Source organism: Streptopelia decaocto (genome assembly GCF_964273445.1).
Source record: "Streptopelia decaocto genome assembly, chromosome: 8".
NCBI classification, from domain to species: domain Eukaryota; kingdom Metazoa; phylum Chordata; class Aves; order Columbiformes; family Columbidae; genus Streptopelia; species Streptopelia decaocto.
In genome coordinates, this window is record NC_138662.1 from 21,401,780 (window position 1) to 21,422,476 (window position 20,697).

Here is a 20,697-nt window from a genome sequence, read left to right on the forward strand (position 1 = left end):
TTTGCCTGAAACACGTTACCAGTTCAAAAGCTCTCAACCATGACTAAATACAATAGATGCTCTGAAGATTTGGCTTTTGTTGGTTGTTTGGTTGGATTTTGTCTTGTTTTCTTCCCCCAGGCAGTGCTGGAACTCCAGTGATGTTCAACAAGAATGGTGATGCGCCCGGGCGCTACGACATCTTCCAGTTCCACACCACCAACACCAGCACCCCCGGCTACCGCCTCGTCGGCCAGTGGACAGACGACCTCCAGCTCAACGTGAGCCTGGTTTATTCTTCGCTTGCACTGTTTTGTCAGGTTCACTTGCTAAATGCTGGTTGGTTTAGGTTGCAAAAATTAATGAGGATCTTTACTATTTCTTCACAACTACATAGTGCGAGTTTTTTGCATATTATCTCCTTTTACTCTGTCCCACAACCATTTCTCTGTACTGTGAGTACCAAAGCTCCTCAGACTAATAGAGGCATTAGGTGATCATGCAAATTTTATTACTTCTGTGTGTCTCAAGTCCCTAGTTGCCAACTTGGAAAATGAAGCAGTAATGTGTTGTGGTTTGAAACCAATGGGCTTTCATTTGCAGATGCTCTTCAGTTTTTCTGGCTATATTCTTTAGTTTTTCTAGTTTTAGGAAAGCTGAAACTAAATGTGTTTTTTTGAGTGACTCACTTTTCCGGTGTTACTTTTAAGCACGTAGCCAAGATATCCATATGAATGAGATGGCCTTTTCGTAATGACGCCTAAAGAAAAACAAGCAGGTGATCAAAGACCCACGAGATACTTTGATGTTTCCCAGATGGAAAAAACCACAAGCGAGGCTTGAGAAGCTGGAGCCCGTGTCAGCTTCACCTGCACAGAATGGTCTGTGATGGGGCTGCACATCTGGGTCCAGGCTTCTACTTGGCTTTGTGCAAGTTGCTTGAGCCTCAATAACACGGAGAAATAGTGCCGGTTTAACCTTAGAGTTATTTGACCCCTTGTTGATAGTTATTAAAGCACAAAGACCGTGGTTTCAGTTCGGTTTGGCTGCTCTTCAGCAACAGAGCCTGAGGAACATCAAGGTGTTCCCGAGTGAAATGCCCATTGATACAAAGGCAGTTTCTCCTCTCAGAGTTCCCACCTGAGGTCACACCAGGTCCCTCTCTTTGTGTGGCTCTTCTTGAATTTTGCCTCATTTTGATTTTCTATATGCTTTTCCACTGGTTTTCAACTTTTGGTGTTCTATTTCAGGAAAACTATATTAACTTGCAATTTACAGTTCTTTTAGCAAAAGTATTAATATTTTATTAAGTAAATCCTTCTTTATATAAACTACACATCCTGATTCATTAAAATTTCAAGCTAAATTAGTGGAGCTTGATTTGTATTCCTGTTGTTGTGTTAGATGTTTCCATAAAGAGCACTCTCCTCACCCTCTCATGCTCACAGCTCTATCAACGGCTGAGATTCTCTTAATAACTCCCCTTCCACTTGCTTCTGGGTCCTGGTTTCTCACACAGGATTAGCATTGCTGTGACAGTTCCTGTCTGGATTTTCTTACAATAATGAAGAAAATTGTGGAGTTTAGAGAAGTTAAGGGTAAAATAACCAACCAAAATAATCACTGCTGTTACATACATCCCAGGCAAAACTGCCAAAGGCTACAATTCGTCTTCAGTAATTACTGTGGAGATAACACTTCAGGATATATTTCCCCAATTCTTATTTATTTAATACCTACACGAGAAGGGAAACAAAAGAAAGGATGTTTGGTCAGAGTGCTTATTTTAATTTAGAAAATGCTGAAGTGATGCTTTGTTTTCCCAGAGACTTGTCATCCTGGCCAGGCTGGTTCAGTTCTGTGTGTCTCAATTTCCTCGCTTACAAAAGAGAACAGTTGTTCTGCCCTGTTGTGCAGAGCTTATTGGTAAGGACACTCCAGATCAAAAAGGCGGCAGGCAAATTAGTGTCAAAGTCTATCATAGGTAAATAAATGTTTTCTGCTTGATTATTGTCCTCGTTCAAAGGAGGGGTAGGAACACTTTGCTGTGTTTCTCCGGGAAGCAGCGTTACTGCCCAGCCTCATGTCGGTCTGATCTGCAATGGGATGTGGCACATCTCCATTCACAGGGTTTTGGGGTGAGAAGTAGGGGAGCACAGGATGATTAATTTTGATAGCTGTACCATATTTTTTCATGTGAAATTACAGAATAACTTCTTTTTTCATTTCTCTTTCCATTGCATAAGACACTAGATGGACAGAAGAGATCTTTAACGATACATTTGCAAGTCTTAAAATATATCATATCAGTTTGTTTTTATTTTTTTGTCATAAGTTTATAAACCTGGCTTTGCAAAGTGTCCGTGATTTTCTGTGTATTTCTTTCAATCCTGATTGCTTCTCCGTATCCTTGCATCGCCTTTGCTTTATGTCTGCAGAGAGGCTCCATAGGGCAGGTCTGTGCTCCCGTGTGCCGGCTGGGCTGTGAAGAGCCTCCTCTGAGCGCAGTTGACTCACCCCAAATTTACATTTTGGTATCCAAGGTCACAATCTGGTCAATAACCAAGTAAAAATATTTCATGACTCTTCACTGCAGCAAACTTGGGACGTAATGTGGTTTTTACAAAGGGATGGCGCAGTCGCCAGATTTTCTTTTGCTTGCTTGATGTCAAGCAACCCAGCGCAGCTTCGCCTGGTGCGCAATGCATGATTTAGTAACAATTTTGGCTGTATTTCACAGATAGCTGCGCAAGGATAAAATGAGCAGATGTCTAATTTTAGCCGGCTTGGCTGGTATTCCATGACAAACTCGCGGTGCTTTGTTCTCCCTGCAGTGAAGTTGTGAGTCCAAGGTGCCCACCTGCCCCCCGCGGGAGCTCCTGGCAGCGCGTCTCCCGCCTCCCGCGCTTTCTGAACAGGGTGTGGAGCTCCACCAGCCCCTGTTCGGCCCCCTGCGCGCAGATTTAGTAGGCGGTATTGATCAGGTCACCTCCTGCAGTTCAAAATGCTTTGCCCTGAATTTTCAGATGGGAAACTTGGCTAGCTGCATCGCTATTGAAACCCAGTGCCATGACCCCCCAGCCAGTGGAATGGCCAAGATGCAGCTAATACCATTAGACAATAAACCTGTTGACCACGGTTATACTGAAACCAGGATTTGTGTTTCTCTGCTGGTGCTGAGGGTACCGCTCCTGGATTGCAAGGCAGTTACATCATTATCAAGAGAACCGTTTTAACTGAATTTAGCTTTAACGGTGCATTTCAAAAGCAAAAAGCGCTGGTGGTGAAAAGGAGGACATTTGGCATGGGGAAAAGGCGGCGTGTCAGGTACCAGCTGGTTCTTGGTTGTTTCGCTTTGCAAATGGGTAACTTTTTTATTCTTTACCTTTGCAATAACTAGATCCCAAATACCTGTGCTATTCAAGCTATAGGAAATAAGGATGACTCGGAGGACTAAGCATGAAGGCAGCGTGGCCAGAGACACAGGCTCTGCTTTCATGCCTTGTGTTTCACTTAGAATTTTAGAAAGATGATGAAAGAGGAAGACCCTCTGTGCTCCATTTTACCCTGTGTATGCTGTAGATCCAATAACTACAGATGTCTTCTTGCCACGTGCGCCTGTATTTTTTAGTGTCTGTAAAGCACTTTGAGGCTGCTCAGTACAAGGCACTGCAGGAATGTGAGGAACTGCCTGACCAGCTCTGATACAGCTGAATGCAACTTGGCATGCGTTGAAGTGCCTGAAAAAGTCAGAAACGCATCTCTCGTGGAGGAACTGGTGTGCCCGAAGGAGGGAGAAATGGATCGCTCCTAGAGGAGCTGCAGGTTCTCGTGGGAAATCTGGTGATATTGCTTCTCTTTCTCTATACAGAGTCCTCATCAGATCCCAGGTTTACTATGTTTTCACATCCAAACCTCTGCAAGTATCCACAAACTGTCAAAATCCCAAAATAAACAATCCCTGTGCAATTGTTGAACATATTTTTCCAAGGATTTGTCTTCCGCATGCCCTGTCCCAGCAGCGTCCTCCATCACGTTCCCCGTGACTCCTTCCCACAGCTGTCTATACAATTTCCCTGCGGTGCCTGAATTCCCCCCGGCACCCCCACGTCATTTGCTGTGGAAGTGACAGCCTGTGCTGTGGCTGCATTGAAAGGGTGATGGAGATGCTCCGTGTTGGGGATCTTTCTGCTGACTATCCACTGAGTTTTACTAAACCTGCAGACACGTCCTTCAGAAATCTCTGCTTGTCGCAAATGTACTTTAAATTGGCCAGCGAGTTCAAAAGTTATCGGAAATGAATCTAGCATGGAGAGAGCATACGTGCGTTCCGCTTCCTTCAAATTTTCCTATAAAGTGATAGCAAAATTTAGAAATTTCTAACAGTTATGCAGAAAGAAAAGTAAAGCTAGTCTTGCTTCCAATAATTTTTGGTAAAAATGTGGTTTATGCAAAAGTGTTACTGCTGTTGGGTTTGGATGAGTAGCATACCAGTTCCATCTCTTGTATGGCTGAAATGACCGGCAGACCTGCTTTGGACCAGGGTCTTTTCTCCCCCTCTCTGCCTTGTTTTCCCGTTTCATGTTGGCAAGTTGTTGGTGGTCATTAAAAGGCTGAGCTCATTTAAAGTTCTCCGTTTGAGTGGTTTAGTCCTGGTTTTGGGATGTGCTGGCACCACTGAGGCTGATCCATGAGCAGGGTGAAGAGACGTGTCCGGGCTCTGGCGTATGGACACCGGCTGCGTTCTGTCATCAGCAACAGATGAGTTGTTGGGATACTGGGATCCCGTGGGATGGACCAGAGATCTTGACTGCTCACCAAGAAGGAAGCTCTGGTGGGGAAATGTTCTCGCCCCCGATGGGTGGTGGAACCCCACTGAGATGTGTTGGTCATCTCCTACCATCCCTTCACAGCCTGCGGCCCGTTTCACCTTTACCCTCATCTTTGTGAGTCCTGCAATGGTTACAGGAGACCCATTTATTTGCCATTTGAGAGGGATGTCTTCCTAGAGCAAGCTAATAGTGTCTTCTTTCAGTTTGATTGTCTCATTAACGCTGTACTTCTAGCCTATTAGTGTTCACATAGGGTGCATCATGTTGTTTTAATTGCACTGGCATCTCCAACTTGCCAAGTGTGCTCTTCCAGCTCCGTGTTATGGCTCATAAAGGTGCCGTGGGGCACACGGGTGCTGATCAGATGCTGCAGCTGATTTTTGGGATGGCTGAAGATGGTGTGTCCTCGGCTGATAAAGAGCAGTGGTGGAAAACATGATGTCCTGTCCTTCATTGCACTGCAGAGATTTCAGGTAGCTCTCCCTCAAAACATGTTTCGCTTCCAAAGCATCAGACAGAGTTAACTGCAAGCTCCAGAGAAAATTAAAACATTTATCTAATTAATTTGTTTGCGAACAGAAACAAATACATATTAAAGATGCCTAAACGTACTGCATGTGGAGATAAACAAAACAAAGAGGAGTCTGTATTGTTTTATAGATGTGCCCTTGAATTGTAAATGACGCTCAGAACACGACTGCGGGAACCGGAGCCGTTTGGGTGCAGCCGGGGGGCTGCTCAGCAATCCCTGACGCTTCGTTAATCTCCTCCAGCAATACGTGATGTATCGCTGCCGTCTTGCTCAACAAGTGCTTAGAAGATGAATAGCATTGATAATTATCAATATGGTCCCATAAACACATACGTTACGTGGTTCAAACTCACCTTATAAATCCCGGCTCACGGTGTGTGGTGAGGAGATCGCTGTGTACGTGTTAATAGTTCCCTCCTCCTTGGGGAAATTGCCGTATTGTGGTGGTTTCTTCACTGTAGGTTCAGGAGCATGAAAAGTGATAGTAAGTCTTGCTTTAAAAAAAAACAACATTCCTGTACCCGCTCTCTGTTTGCTTCAGGACCAGAAACTCTGAGGCACTGCTGCGTTCTTTTTGCCCCACAAACAGAAGTATTTTAAGTAAGTTCATAATAATCCGTGCAATCTCTGCAGATCCTGCACGCTGCAACACCTACTGAATCTGTCTGGGCTCAGACATCTCTGCTATAGAGTTTGGAAACAAATATGATAAATAGCAAGTTAATGAAAAGAGCAATTAAATACCTAACCTTCTGGCAAGACCCCTGTATGTACCTGACTTCTTTTGGTAAAACGTTCAGAGTGGTGATAGATCCAAGCAACTATTCAGTGAAGTTTGCTCAGGGATATTCTGCCAACGGATGGTGTTTTTCTAAAATAGTGCGTTCAGGTGTATTTCTGGTCATTGTTCCTTGTTTTGGTTTGGGTTTGTTTGGGGTTTTCTGTGTCTGGGGGGGGAGCAGAGCATGCCCAGAGCAGATGGATTGATTTCAGAATATTGTGCAGCAAAAAGTAAATCTTTGTGGAGAATACGCAGATTTCAGTTTATTAAGAGCCTGGGATCCCCTCGGTCTCTGGTGGAAGGGGAGCAGCAGGGCACGTATCTCGCCAATTATGAGGTTTTGCTTTAAACAGCGAGGGATGAGAGAATTTTACCACAATAGCCATAGGATTGTTTGGGATGGCTGAAGATGGTGTGTCCTTGGCTGATAAAGAGCTTTTTTAAAAGACTGTATTTTGAAGTATATTATATAGCATTTAAAAATAGAAGTTGGGCATCTCCCACCTAAACAATTTCACCTTAGTGAAGATGTGTGCAGCTGAAAGCACAATTATCAACAGCATTGTCAGTTTTAGCTCCTGCATGCGTGTCATGTATAATAAAAAAAAAAACTGTTTGCAAATATATGTATATAAAAAAAGTGTATTTGCATGCCTTTATATGTGGATGGATGGATAGGTATAGACACATGCACAGACCTTTGCAGTATATAAACCCCAAGATTTCTATTGGTTTGCAACACCTGAGTGAGCTCAAAATCATGGTTCAAAGATGACACCAAGATAGATAAAAATTGGTATCAATTTCCTCTCTCATTTCAGTTATTGTCACACAAATTGGCCCTGGTTGTGTCCTCTCGTGTCCCTGCTGCAGCCTGGAGTGAGTGGCTGGTACAAAGGCAATTTAAACCCATCCCTATTGCAGCCTGGAATCTGGGCCGACGGGCTGAGAGGAGGTTTGCATTATTTAGGTGTTAGACACTCTCATTAAATAAAGTCAGCTAATGAGGTCAGGGTGTTATTTAAAATTAAGATTTTAAGTATTAAGCATGATTAGTATGTGTTGTTTCTGAATGTCAGTGCAGAACCTTGAGCTTTCAGCTGATGCAGCCGCTTGTTGAAAAATACCAGTGTTTACATTTTTAATGAAATTAGCTAAACCCTTCGATTTAATTAGCTTGTATATTGGCATACGTTGAGGTGTAGTTGTATCCAGAAATAACCGGGTTTCTGATAGCTGAAAAAAAGGTGGATTATTTCAGCCACTGTAGCCTCATTGGCAATTTTGGAAAGTAACCTAATCTGGGCTGTTTCTTAAAGTAACTTAATGTGAGCTCAGCCAGTGCTGTTCCTGGTGGGTGAGCTGCGGCTGCTGCAGCTCCGCTCCTCCGGGGCCGTGGCATTGCTATCTGCTCTACAAACGCCTGGGAAATGTTGTTCTGCCCCAAAAGAACTGGTTTTATGGTACATAAAGCTCTGGGCTGCTGCTTCAGCCCATGGAGATGAGACAAACCCCGCTGCAGCCCCCGTAACCAACACTGCAGCTTCTGCTCCCTGGCCCTCCACCCGCTTCTTAGTGTCACGTCAGCCACAGGTGACAGTGACAGTCTCAGCCATGGGTGCTGGGGTGTTGGGGAATCAGCTCACAAACAGCGCTGAATGCAAAGCCCATCCCGATGGATCCCATCGCGGTTGCAGGTCTGTGCCGCGGCTGCTCGGAGCTCGGTCTCCGTTACACCACCAGCCAGCTTGTGTGCAGGCCAGTCAGAGTTAAACGTGAATACTCACATCAGCATTCCCAAAACACAACCCAATTCCCTGTTTTGGCTAGCAGGTTGCCATGCCCAACATGTCAATAGCTGTAATAATAGATGTTTATTTTGTTCCGTTGTTAGATTCTGTAATCTCTCATTGCTCATGTCAGCCATGACCGGTGTGAACACCTTTAATTATCGTAGCTTGCAGAATTAACTTCCAGCCAACTGGAAGGGGATTTTTCAGACCACTGGCCCGCTGAATGACCATGTGCTAATTCCTTAGTGCTCCCTTGGGTCCCCCAAACGCCTGCGAACAGGCAGCAGGGCTGGGATGCTGTTGGTCCTGCTCACGGGCTCACAGCCTAACTTGGTCAGTGCTCTTGGAACAAAACCCGTGTGGTTTTAGCACCCCAGGTGGTTTGGATGCATTGGGTTTGGGGCTTCACCTCCTGAGATGGGAGTTGCGCAGGTGTGGGCTGGCAGCCCCATCACACCAGTAGTCCAGGGACTCCCAAAGACTCGCTCATTTCTCTCCATTTTTGTTTATCCAATTTACCTGTCAATATTTTACTGTATTGTATCAACAGATACAGGAACAATTGGCTTCAAGCTATTCCTGTAGGTTCAAAACATAATCCAGCTGTGCTTTGCAAAATGCAATTTTGCTACCATCCAGATGCAAGTGCCGAGGACAGCGGAGTAGAAACGATGATGATTGCGTAATTTGCGCCTGTTTGCTTTAGAGGGCAGAAAGAAATCCCATCAAGGGTATTTAAAAAGCTCCACACGCATCCGTACTGTGCGAACAGTCCTTTGAGTTTCCAACATTTAAGCAAAGCATAAAGGTTCCTGACAGGGAACATGTATTGAATGGGTCAAAAATAATCACTTTTTAAATGTCCCAGAATACTGATTTATGTAGAAAATTGACGTGGTTTGCAGCAAGACTATAATATCGGCTATATAGTGTGCATTTTAATGTGTCTCAAGCTAATCGCTCACATGCTAGGCAATAATGGCCCCAAATAAAAAGCTGAAAAGCATCTTTAGCCTGCTCTTAAAATTCGAGGGGTAGCCTTTATTTGCTTTGTTTTCTTTTTTTATTTGTTTCTTCTCCCACTGATCTGAAAATGCACATTTGATATGAAAATGCTGCATGAAATGATTCCCGTGAAACAAGCTCGTTTACATCTTAATTGCAGGTTCTAATGGTGCGGAGGATGTGTACTTGACCATTAAAAGTAGCACCCGAGCATCTGGCTTTCCATGGTAACTATATTTAGATATTTTATTCCATTCCTGTGGTTCCCGTCCCTTGGACAGGCTGGTGAACAGGAGTGGGGAGGAAAATCCCCTGCACAACTGGGATGGCACCTTCCAGTTTTTAGGGTGCTTTACTGGAGGGAACAAGTTACCAGTTTCAGTCCTGAGGATGGATGAGGATGAGGATGGGGGAAGAAGGCAAGGTTTTGTGACATTATTGCTTCAGATTTTGAGTGGAATTTCAACTAGACCCACACCATTATCATTTAAGGCAGGGTGTGATTGCAGGACCGGTATTTTTATTCTTAGAAATTTAGATTTATAAGACCGCCCATCACAACCACATCACCCTCCTCTTCCTCTCCCGCTCGGTTCCAGCGGCGTTGATGGAAGAGCGGCCCCAAGTGCGCTGTAATTAAAGTCCCATCAGCCAACTCTAATTTTCTGTGTACCATCTACAGCCCTTTTAGGGACCGATTGACTGAGTACAACCTGAGCAAGATAATTTAATAGTATTAATAACACTGCAGCAATCCAATTAGGGCCTAAATGAGTTAGGGACTGAGCTTCACTCAGAATTTTCTGCTTCTTTCATCTTTCTTCCCTGGCCTGTGTGTCATTATGCCACACACGCTCGCCATGATGAGAAAATTATTGTACCATTGATGCTGATTCTTTAAAAAGGGAAAACCGGGACCAAATAATTTGACTAGCAAATACTGGTCTTTGAATCAGCTTGGGAATTAGTAGGATAAATAAACTAAAGCATTTTGAGTTGGCAGGCACTTCAAGATAAATGCAATCCAAATTGCACACATGCCATTTGGTGCATCTCTAGTTATTACCCTTTCCATTTTGAAAGCCGTCTATCAGATTTAGCAGATGTATTCCTTCTTCGCAATCATAAATAACAGGGGAAAAATTAAGTTATTACTTCATAAGCAGGGACAAACAAGCATAAAGGGCTGATACTTTTCGCAAAACTTAGGCAAGGTCAATACATGGCTATACCATGAAAAATAACTTGGCAAAGGAGTTTTCAGGAGAAAAGCAGAATTCCTGGGTTTGCTTCTAGATGTGGCATTGTCATCCAGTCTTGTTATTGAGAATTTGAACTTGCCGATTGCTGAGCTTTATGAACGTGGTTGAAACAAGCACTTGAATACTTGATTTGTTTTTGCTGAAACACGTGAGCAGTTGCTCTGCCCCGATGCTGAGCTCTGGTTGGGTGCTTGGGTGCTTTGGGTTGAGGGTTTCTCACCATCCTGCACGACAAAACCCTCCAGCCGTGCTGCTGTGGGAGTCGTACTAGAGGGAGCTGGATCTAATTATTTACTGTATGCCTCAGAACATTGAAGTTTCTTATTTACATTCCAGTTGCAACGTGGATATACTTGAAATAAGATACACACAAACATATCCAACCAACCTAAAAAGGAGAAGAAAGTAAAGATCTAAAATGCTTTTGATTGAAGGGAACTTTGTTAAGGCTTTATCCAGCAGAATAGTGAAATATTGAACAGTTTCTCTTACGTAAGTTTGTAACTGGGCCACCTCACTTTGAAATGAAATCTTTCATCTTTTCCCTTTTTGTTTCATATGGCAGAGTGTGTCAAGCCTGTTGCGATCATTTTGGGTTTGTTCGGGGCTTCTCTTCTGGCCCATTCATTAAACAGTATATTTAAACTATTATAACTATTAAATGATGAAGGACGGTGATCCTCTCCTAGAGTATTTATCTCTCTAGACTGAATCAAAGAAAGGGTCCTGGCTCAGCCAGCGTGTTTCAAAGGCGAACTGCAGCGGGGTGTAAGCGTGTTATTTGGGGTGCTGCGTGTTCCTTACGCCTCCCGGCTGCTGCTGACACTGCTTTGCACATTGTGTAAGCAGCTTGCAGACATAGCTCTCAATGAAGGCTGTTGTCTTGCTTATTAGTAAAAATCAGCTGATGCAAGGAGCTGCCTTTGGTTATGGCCATTAAAATCTTCATCAGGCCAAGCTCGAGGACTTTGAAAAGTTTGAGTTTCCATGTACTCGGTAGAGTTCCTTTGGCGAAGTGACGGAGCGTCCCAGTGAGCCGGGGCCTGGTCACCCCACGTAAAGCTGAAAGCTGATGTGTAAATAGCCCCTTGATCTGAGCAATAGGTTGTCCTTTCCCCCCCATCTCCCACCAACAGATGCCTTTAGAGTATCCTTCACAAAAAAGCAAAACGATCAGGTCGTTGATGCTCCACGGGTCTGCGCTCTGCTGGGTTGTAGCAGGAATTGAAGGAAAACGCTTGGTGATCAAACTTTCCCCTAAAATTTCTGTTGTTGGTTGAGGGGAAAAAAAGTGACAGCAGGAGAATGAACAGCAATAGACAGTGAGGGCTGGTTTGATTCATTTTCAAACGAATACATGATATTCTGAAACGAAGCGCAGCGTGGAAGAGCGGCAGCATTGCTCCCCATGTGGGAGATGTTCTTTTCTGCATGTAAAATATTAAGAGCACTATGAGCTCAGCCTGTTTTGTGAAATATGGAAGACAACTCTTGGGCTGGATTCTCTTTTGACTCGTTTGACAATGGGATGTGCCGGGAATTAAACCCCAGACGCTCCGTCACTCGGTCCTTGGCTGGGGGCTCATCTCAGAACTTCTGGTTCTCAGCCACTTACTTAACGATGACAAATTGTCTTACACTACCTCTGCTTTCAGAAGATAGATTTGCTCCAACCTATCAACTTAAATAGATAAGAATTATGTGTTATCTATGCACATTTGGAAGTACGTGATCTTTTTTAATTAAAAAAAGCCTCTGCAGGGGTTGCAGGATGAATACTGAAGACGCATGGTCCATCCTCTTCCATTAGGGAGAAGACAACACAAAACTGTAGCTGCGTTTAGAAGCATTAATATAATTAACTTTCAGTTTTATTGTGTGTCAACAGAAGTGTATGATAATAAGCATTTTTGCAAAAACTGTAGATTAAGCATTTCTCTCTACATTGCTGTTGTGCTAAAAATGTCCTTGGTTTAAAGGAGAACAAATAGCCTTTGGATCTCATTAGAGATGGTATTACTCGTGCTCAGTGTCACTTGCTGCTGGTGTCTTTAAAGCAGGTAAGATCGGGAGAAAATGATGACAAATATTAAATGAAAGGAATGGTAAGATCAGGGAAGGAAAGAGAAAAATAAATGAGGTTCATATGTAGGTTAAGAGCTGCTTATTATGAACTCGCCAAAAAAGAGCTGCAGTGTAGGAACAAAATTGATGTTTTTAGTTGAAGTTTAAATCATAATTAATTTAATGTGTTCAATAAAAGGTGATGTAGATGCAATGCAGATTTTTCTAGCTGTGCACAAATACCCACCGGTGCCAGGGGATTTTACCCGCGACAGGTAAAACAGAGCGGAATGTTCCCTGTGGGAAGAGTGGAGCGGGACGGAGCCTCTCCCGCCTGCACCTGCCGGTAGCAAAGGTGTAAAATAAAAGTAGAGTTTTCTTACTAGAGAAATACACAGATGGGCAACTGACCTCCAGAATTTCAGTTCAAGCCTCCACCAGGTACCCGAAGGTGCTGGGATGCAAACCCTGGTGCTATGGGGATGTTGTCACAACTTCCTGACACCTTTTCTGATTTGTGCTGGCCATGAAAAATGGGGAGTTTTTTGGCTGGAAGACTTTGAGAAGTGATGAGTTTCTACCACCTTCAATTAGAAAGCTGTTATTTGTTTGTTTCGTGGTTGTTTATAGAGATGCCACAAAAATATACATATAAGGATGTTTAACTTCTCTTTATAAAAAGGATAGGTTGGAGGGATTTATCTCCTGATCAGGTTTAGACAGAGTTAACTCTAGGTCAGGTTTAGACACTGTTATCTCCAGATCAGGTTTAGACGCTGTTGTCTCTCGACCAGGTTATTCACTGTTATCTCTGGGTTTTGGGGGCTGCTGGTGGACATGTCCTATTTGTGCCCTGCACAGATTTGCAAAAGCCACTTTGAAGTAGCTGCATTTGGACTTTGATTTAAAACAAGAATACAGAAAGAAAATGAAGAGGCAGGAGTGTCTGGGTGTTTCCCTCCTTTTGGGAGGCTCTGAATAAAGTGACTTGTTCACAGGCAAAAACCAGCGGGATGTTTTGCCTCCGTCCCCTCGCAGGCTCCACGCTCATCTTACGGCTTTTCTGTCAATCCCCTAGGGGCAGGGAATTTAAAATAAATTATAGCATGAGGTAAAACATCTTCTTTGCGGTGTCTGGGCAAGTCATAGGAGCAGCTTCACACACTTCTCTGGTAGTTTGGCTTATCGCTGCTGTGATCTGTTTAAGGGATTTTAGTTGATATTTTGCAGAAGGCTCTGTTGACTGTGTGTTATTGACATATTCTTAGCTTAAAACCATTATCACGTTAAAGCCCTGGATTTAGAAACTAATTACAAGACATTAATAGCTAAGCCCTGAGAGCTAAGTCATGCAAATATTGCTATCTGTGAAGTTGAATATACAAAAACTATTTGAACTGCTGAGTTAGTAACTGGAGTCCAAAAGCAATCTGTAAGGTGGCAATAAATCTGAGCACAATCCTCCCCAATTGTTTTCTAATGTGTCTGTGAAATTAATGGCACAGTTGTTATGAAAGTCCTATCAGGGAATGTGGCTATTTTTTTCCCTAAGTAGGTTAATTATCACTAACGTAATTATTTTTGTACTGATTTTTATTTTAATCAAACATTGCACGAAACAATTCAGTTCAGAACAAATAGCTTATTACAGAAGTATTTGTGGTGGTGTGAAAAAAAAACATCGATGTTTAAATTATACCCGTATATTGAGTTATTTTATTCATTAAAATGAACAATTATGTTAGGCTTTACGAAACAGACTACGCATTTCTCATTAATGTTTGTTCTATAGTGAACATAATGAGAATTTATATTGGAAGTGGAGCCCATCCCTCTAACTCAAGGCGCTTATCAACTGGGCCATAGGCAGGAGTGGGGAGAACCAGCCGAATGAACCGCTGGCCAGGACCGGTGCTGGGGCTGTGGGGAAGGAACCAGATCTGCGAGGGAGCTTTTTCTTCTCTTTTTAGTGGTTTTCGGTTGTTTGGCTTTGGGTTGTTCACCTCTGTGCTGTGGTGACAGGCAAGATGTAGTTTTTATTGTACGCGGTGGCTCTGGTGGATCCAGGTACCATGGACAGGGGCCAACTTCGAAGCTCTTCTGTCCTTCAGTTCTTTTAAATGTCCCACAATTTGTGAAGGTTCGGGGTTTTTTCCCATTTACCGGATCGATTCATCAGTGGATGAACTATTATAATTAAGTATTATAACCTAATAATATGATACAATGTAATAGCAGCAGTCTGCACATTATACTGTTGAAGATGTGGCACTTGGCATGATGATGAGTGAATGGTGGGTAGATACGTGATTTTTCAAGGCATTAGAAATGTGTTTCTACAGCATCTTGTGCAGTCTGGGATCTGCATCCTTCCCGAATCCGGCAGAATTGCGGTGGGGAGTTTATTGTGTCTCTTGGTACTGAGTCGGTCAAGAGCTGGGTGTTCTGGATTGTGATTTGCGTTCTCAGATAATCACTTTCTGATTATGGGATAAGAGTTTATTATATTTGCTTATAGAAATGTAGGATTTGTAAGTATACCACAGTGCGCTGCCTCTGGATGAAATCCTCTGCTATTTTGTCTCTTACAGAAGTTGTGGACAAAAGTTGTCCTTTCTGTTTTATCCGGATTTTATAAAACCCTGAACGCAGCAAAATACTTAAGTAAGAAGTTTCTAGTGACTAAGGCTATTGGGAAAAAGTTATTCAATATAAGCAGGTTTAGATTTAAGTAAATGCAGGAATGGCTGGATATAACAATTACTTGCCACAATAGAAGTCTTTTTCAGATCCAGTTTTTCAAAAGCTGAGTTATTTCAAAGCAGCTGCAATGAAGGATGGAAGGAGGAGGGAGGGGGAAAGAAAAAAAAGTACATCAGGCACAATGATTCGATCCTAAAGCAGTTAAATACACAGGTGAACCTTTTATTGCTTTTGTTTGCATTTCGGAAAGGAGTCATGAAGCAAAAACTTAATTCAAAGACAAAAAAGGGTTTAAAAAATCTTCTTTTCTGAGTGGGAAAAGTGTCCCTGACGTGGCTGAGATTCCCGCCTCCCAGGCCGGGCTCTGGCGCCAGGCGCTTTCCGTTACTCATTTGCTCGCCAGAAGCAGCAGAACACGCCGATCTCTCTGGGCCAGGTACAGAGTTATCACCGTGTCCCGCCAGGGGACCAGAAAAAGGGCTTGCCATCATTTTGCCTGATCTTCTGTTTATCTCTTTACACATGGTATCTGCGCAGAATAAAGTACCTTCAGGCCATCCCGACCACTCAGCAACGGCATGGGATAGGTTTGAAAAGATGGGAATTCACCCTTTTGTGGTCATGAAGGGAGTGTGGGGATACGATAACACATTAATAATTCTGCGGTTCTGTGAGATACTAACATGCAGAAAATTGGTGGGAATCCTTTCATCAGTGGGTCAAAGCCCAAGCAGTTAGGATGTCTTTCTCATTTCACATCAATGCATATTCTAAAAAGGGTGTCGAGTAGCTTCTGCGTTTAATAATTACGAAGGAAAACGGAGGCTCTGGACTGGATCGGTGTGTGGCGCTTTCCAGCTGCACAAACCCACGTAAGTTATAGTTGCCCTGAGTTACCCTGTCTACAGACTTTCACATTTATTTTTTTTTTTCAGAACAAATTGTGAATCTTGGAGGTTAATGAAGTTTCTTAAGCAGAGACAGACCTCTGGAATATCTGTTATTGAGGGGTTATTTGTAGAACGTTCACAGCAGAGGCTCTTGGTAGCAGAGTATTTGAACGGGGCGTGACTTCAGTATGTTTTTTTGAACACATGAAATGAAGACGGTACAGGATCTATTTTGAATTACATTAGGAAAGTGTGCAACTTAATCCTTCAATTTAAGACTCACAAACCCTGGTCTTCCTGTATACATTAATAATCAAGGCAGCTGATTCAAGAAACTCATCTTAGAACTTTTTACTTGTATAGAAAATAGTGGCACTTCCAAGCATTTAAGTAACCTAAAAAAAAAAGCTGTAATTTTGGTTTTAATAACACTTATTCATATCTATCCTGGAAGATCAGGCTTTATATTTGGAAAAGCCATACACACACAGAGAAGCCACTGAAGCTTTGCTGGGCAGCTGGGTTGGTACTTGGTGCAATGAATTGGCACTGGGAATGTCAGGACCTGCCCAGTGGTTCCAGCCTGGACTGTTCCAGGGGTTTCCAGTGCTAAACCTCCCTTGTTCTTGGAAGCTGGTTATTGACTTTGGTCTGGAATTTTTTGAAGTGATTTGTGAGTCTAATTTTCTGCAGTACTTTGGAGCCTTTGTGCACATACTTTGGAGTCTGGGTTTCATAAGACTGCAGAACAAGTGAGACTTTCCATTTGTTTAATACAATCATTTATAATTTGCATTCCCAGAAGCATGTATGGTATTTCAAAAGCAGAATGTGACTTTGAAATGAAATATTATCTAATTATTCCTTTTTTCATTGATGACTATTTTCTTTGTCCTTTATATTTCTTACATGGCTCACATTGCAGATCTTGCCACGTTCTCACTGATTTCATGCCCTATAAAAGACACATTTTCAGCTCATTTAAAATACCAGCCTGGTCAGTAGTAGTTCCAAGAAGGGAGATCTCTTGTTCTGGTCTTGGTAAGAAGCCCCAACCTCTAGATGCATGAAAAGCAGCTTTGCGGGTGTAACTGCTGCCTTGCCTGGAGCCATTGCAGTGTTCTACTAATTTTCATGGAACAAGGAAGAGTTTTACACTCTACTGTTTTGTCCGATGTTGTCTGTCATTCCACCAGAGTTTGCTACTAGAAACAAAAAACGAAGGCAGTAAACACAGCCATGCATTAGAGTCTCATGTGAAGACATGACCATGTGTGGTACCAGGTGCTTTTCCAGGAGTTTACTACGTGTAAACTTCATCCATTTGGTTTTCCCCTGTTGCAGGTTCCCCCTTGCTCCTCCCCACCCGGCTGTCCGACAGCGATGTCTAAATGCCCCCCCTCTCTCCATTTCCCATGTCTTGCAGATCGAGGAGATGCAGTGGGGCAGAGGCGTGCGCGAGGTCCCGGCCTCGGTCTGCAGCCTGCCCTGCAAGCCGGGGGAGAGGAAGAAGATGGTGAAGGGGATGCCGTGCTGCTGGCACTGCGAGCTCTGCGACGGGTACCAGTACCAGGCCGACGAGGTGACCTGTCTGCTCTGCTCCTACAACGAGCGGCCCAACGAGAACCGCACGGGCTGCCGCTCCATCCCCATCGTCAAGCTGGAGTGGCACTCGCCCTGGGCCGTCATACCTGTCTTCTTGGCCATGCTGGGGATTATCGCCACCATTTTTGTCATGGCAACGTTCATCAGGTACAACGACACTCCCATCGTCCGGGCTTCTGGGAGGGAACTCAGCTACGTCCTGTTAACTGGGATATTTCTCTGCTACATAATCACGTTTCTGATGATCGCCAAACCAAACGTTGCCGTGTGCTCCTTCCGGCGGATCTTCTTGGGCTTGGGGATGTGCATCAGCTACGCAGCCCTGTTAACTAAAACAAACCGCATCTACCGCATATTTGAACAGGGCAAAAAGTCAGTGACAGCACCCAGGCTTATAAGCCCCACGTCGCAGCTGGCGATCACATCGAGTTTGATATCGGTGCAGCTTCTAGGTGTCTTTATTTGGTTTGCGGTTGACCCACCCAACATCATCATAGATTATGATGAGCAGAAAACTATGAACCCTGATCAAGCCAGAGGAGTTCTCAAATGTGACATTACGGATCTACAAATCATTTGTTCCTTGGGTTATAGCATTCTTCTAATGGTGACGTGTACTGTGTATGCCATCAAGACTCGGGGTGTCCCAGAGAATTTTAATGAAGCTAAACCCATTGGATTCACTATGTACACTACCTGTATAGTATGGCTTGCCTTCATTCCAATATTTTTTGGCACTGCCCAGTCAGCTGAAAAGGTAGGTGAAAATGAACAAACGTGCACCTGATGTATCGGGATTCATTGCAGTTATCAATTATGTACTGATGTTCAGCCTTACACAGATTTTAAAATGTGCAATGCAGTTAGCTCATTACTGAGACGTGCGATATATTGCACTATTTTCCTTCTCCATTTAGCTGGTGGGCTATTCATTTGATAAACCAGCAAATGATCAATAGCAATCATATTAGGCGTTAGTTTTATTGTTGCATCCATTTCAATTGTATCTTTTCAGTTGGATAAGTGGGAATTAACTGTCACATTGTCCAGAAAGAGGCATCCCTTAACTAAATCATTCTGAATACAAGGAGTAAGCAAAAAACCAGTTCAGTAGACCCCTGTGCTTCTGGAGCTGAGCGAGGGCAGCGCTCGGTGCTCTGCTCCACGAGCAGCAGCCTCGGGGCACGCTCGCACCGCAGGGTGAACAGGCTGTCCTGAGCTCCAGCTGGAGCCTGGACGGACGCGGCGTTCTGCACGGGCTGGTGTTGGACCAGCCCAGGTGAGCTCACCCTGCAGCCCGTGGCGGGGGCACAGCCCGAGGGCCGGGCGGCTGCTCTTCAGCAGCGAGATCCACCAGAGCCCGGGGAGCCCAGCACTGACGGAACCTCAGCTGCTCTGTGCGTGTTGAGTAAAGGCTGTTCAAGAGGTGAAAAATGGATCTGCTGTCGCAATGTGTAGGGCTAAATCAGCCTGCAAGTGATGGAGCATCGCAACCGCAGTGACCTCCTGTGTCTCAGGCCCCTTTTGCACCCTCCTCTTGCTGCACAAGTGGCTCCAGCTCATGCTTGGTGATAGAGACGTGGTTTTCCTGCTCTCAGAATCTCGTTTGGAGGTTGCTGTAATTTCAGAGTGATGTGGCACCACCTGCAAGCCTCGTCTTTAGGGAGCAATGAAAATATGAGGCTGCCCTGCCCTGCTGTCAGACTGTTCCACCCTCCCCAGCCCCGACCCCTCCAGCTGCCCCGAGGCACCGCTCACCTCTCATCAGATGTTCTGCAGATCTTGAGTGGCTTCAGTAGCACAGTCAGTTATCCTCACCTAACTGAACCCAAGCTACCCTGCACAGGAAAGAGCTTTGGCTTCTTGCTACTTTTTCCCCTCTGTCTTCACTGAACGATTGTTCTTTAACACGAGACCCGGGCAGGCTCACCGCTGTGGGTGAAATTATCGCTGCTTTTGAATGAGTGAGCAAATTTCAGTTCCCAGCTAACACATCTCATTTTGTGCCAGGGATATAATTCCCAAATTTGCAGTTTTCAACCGTATGGGTTATTGAAGGAATCGCGGTCAGACAGCGGTGGCGTGTGTGCGGGTCTGTGCTTGGCTACCGGTCTCTTCTGCAGGAAGGTGCCTGCACCACAGCTTTGTTCTTTGCAATTCAAGAGGTTGGTCGCGGGGAGATTTGCAATTGTTTTGGCATCAGTTAGCTGGGGGAAGAGAGGATGCCCAGGAGGGTGAGGAGGTGATGGAGGCTTTCACACATCGCCTCACCTCCGCAATGGGCTTTACGGCAGCCATTGCATCCCTAAAGGGAATTAATTTCAACTGTAAAGGAGGTTTGCCAAGGCTTCCAAATGCTTCAAACACCTCTGCTCTCCCTGTCGAGGGAGAGATAAGAAACAGCATAAGCGGCTTTAGCTGCAGTGGGGCCGGTTTGTAGCTGTGGTGGGATGAGGGGACAACGGGGCAGCTTTTGTGCTCCCTGCCCGGAACGCGTCGGGCCGCGGGTGACCCAGCTCAAGTGCTTTAAATTGTTGTCTGCAAAGATTTAACCGGCTGATAGAAAGACCAAAGAATTTCAAAGGCGGCTGCCAGCGTTGAAAACCATTTAGTAGCTCAAGCTTTATGTTTCCTTGTAGGCAGAGAGCTGAATTACCCTGTGCTGCTTTGAAAGCGTAAGATTCTTGTACGAACTCATGTAGGACAGCACAAAGAGCTGGTGATTAACTCGATTTCGCACAGGATGCAGGAGAGGCCACTGGGCAGAGCCAACAGCCCTTGGCTTTGCTGTGCTCCAGCCGTGGGGACGTCCCCTCCTGGTGCCACCACGGCTCCTGGTGACAGGGACACCAGCGTGTGCCACAGCCCAGCTTGGCCCCTTCTGCTCTATAGACATCCAGCGGCTCGGCTGCTTCACTTTCCTTGCTGTCTCTCTTCTTTTCGAGGAGATTGTACTTTTTGGTGATTGCTAGTGATTTCCTGTCAGATATTTTCTCTAGAAAATATTGTGCTTAAGCTGAGCCACACAGGTCTTTGCTGAAATGGAAATTGCACCTGCTGAAAATCTCCTGCAACGCAATCTTTTAAACTGAGAAATGGTGTTATATATAATGTTGTGATTTTCATTGCATGGATTTATTTTATTTTATCAATAAATACAAGCATAAGGTTGTTGGGTAGAAAGCATATTGAAAATACCTACCTTGTTCAGTGTAGAAAATAACAACAAGAGCGACAAACAACAAAAAAGA

The 20,697-nt window shown here is 44.3% G+C and overlaps 1 protein-coding gene across 2 annotated transcripts in view; it reads left to right on the top strand.

The window, feature by feature from the left end:
• GRM7 (glutamate metabotropic receptor 7) overlaps positions 1–20,697 on the top strand; it is a gene marked incomplete at its 3' end in the record, with an annotated part of 243,052 nt that overhangs the window by 167,582 nt on the left and 54,773 nt on the right. For both annotated transcript variants that reach the window (XM_082060405.1, XM_082060404.1), the window contains exons 7-8: positions 121–260; positions 17,268–18,203. In XM_082060405.1, coding sequence (XP_081916531.1) covers positions 121–260; positions 17,268–18,203 — 1,076 coding nt within the window. The remainder of the gene's footprint in view (positions 1–120; positions 261–17,267; positions 18,204–20,697) is intronic.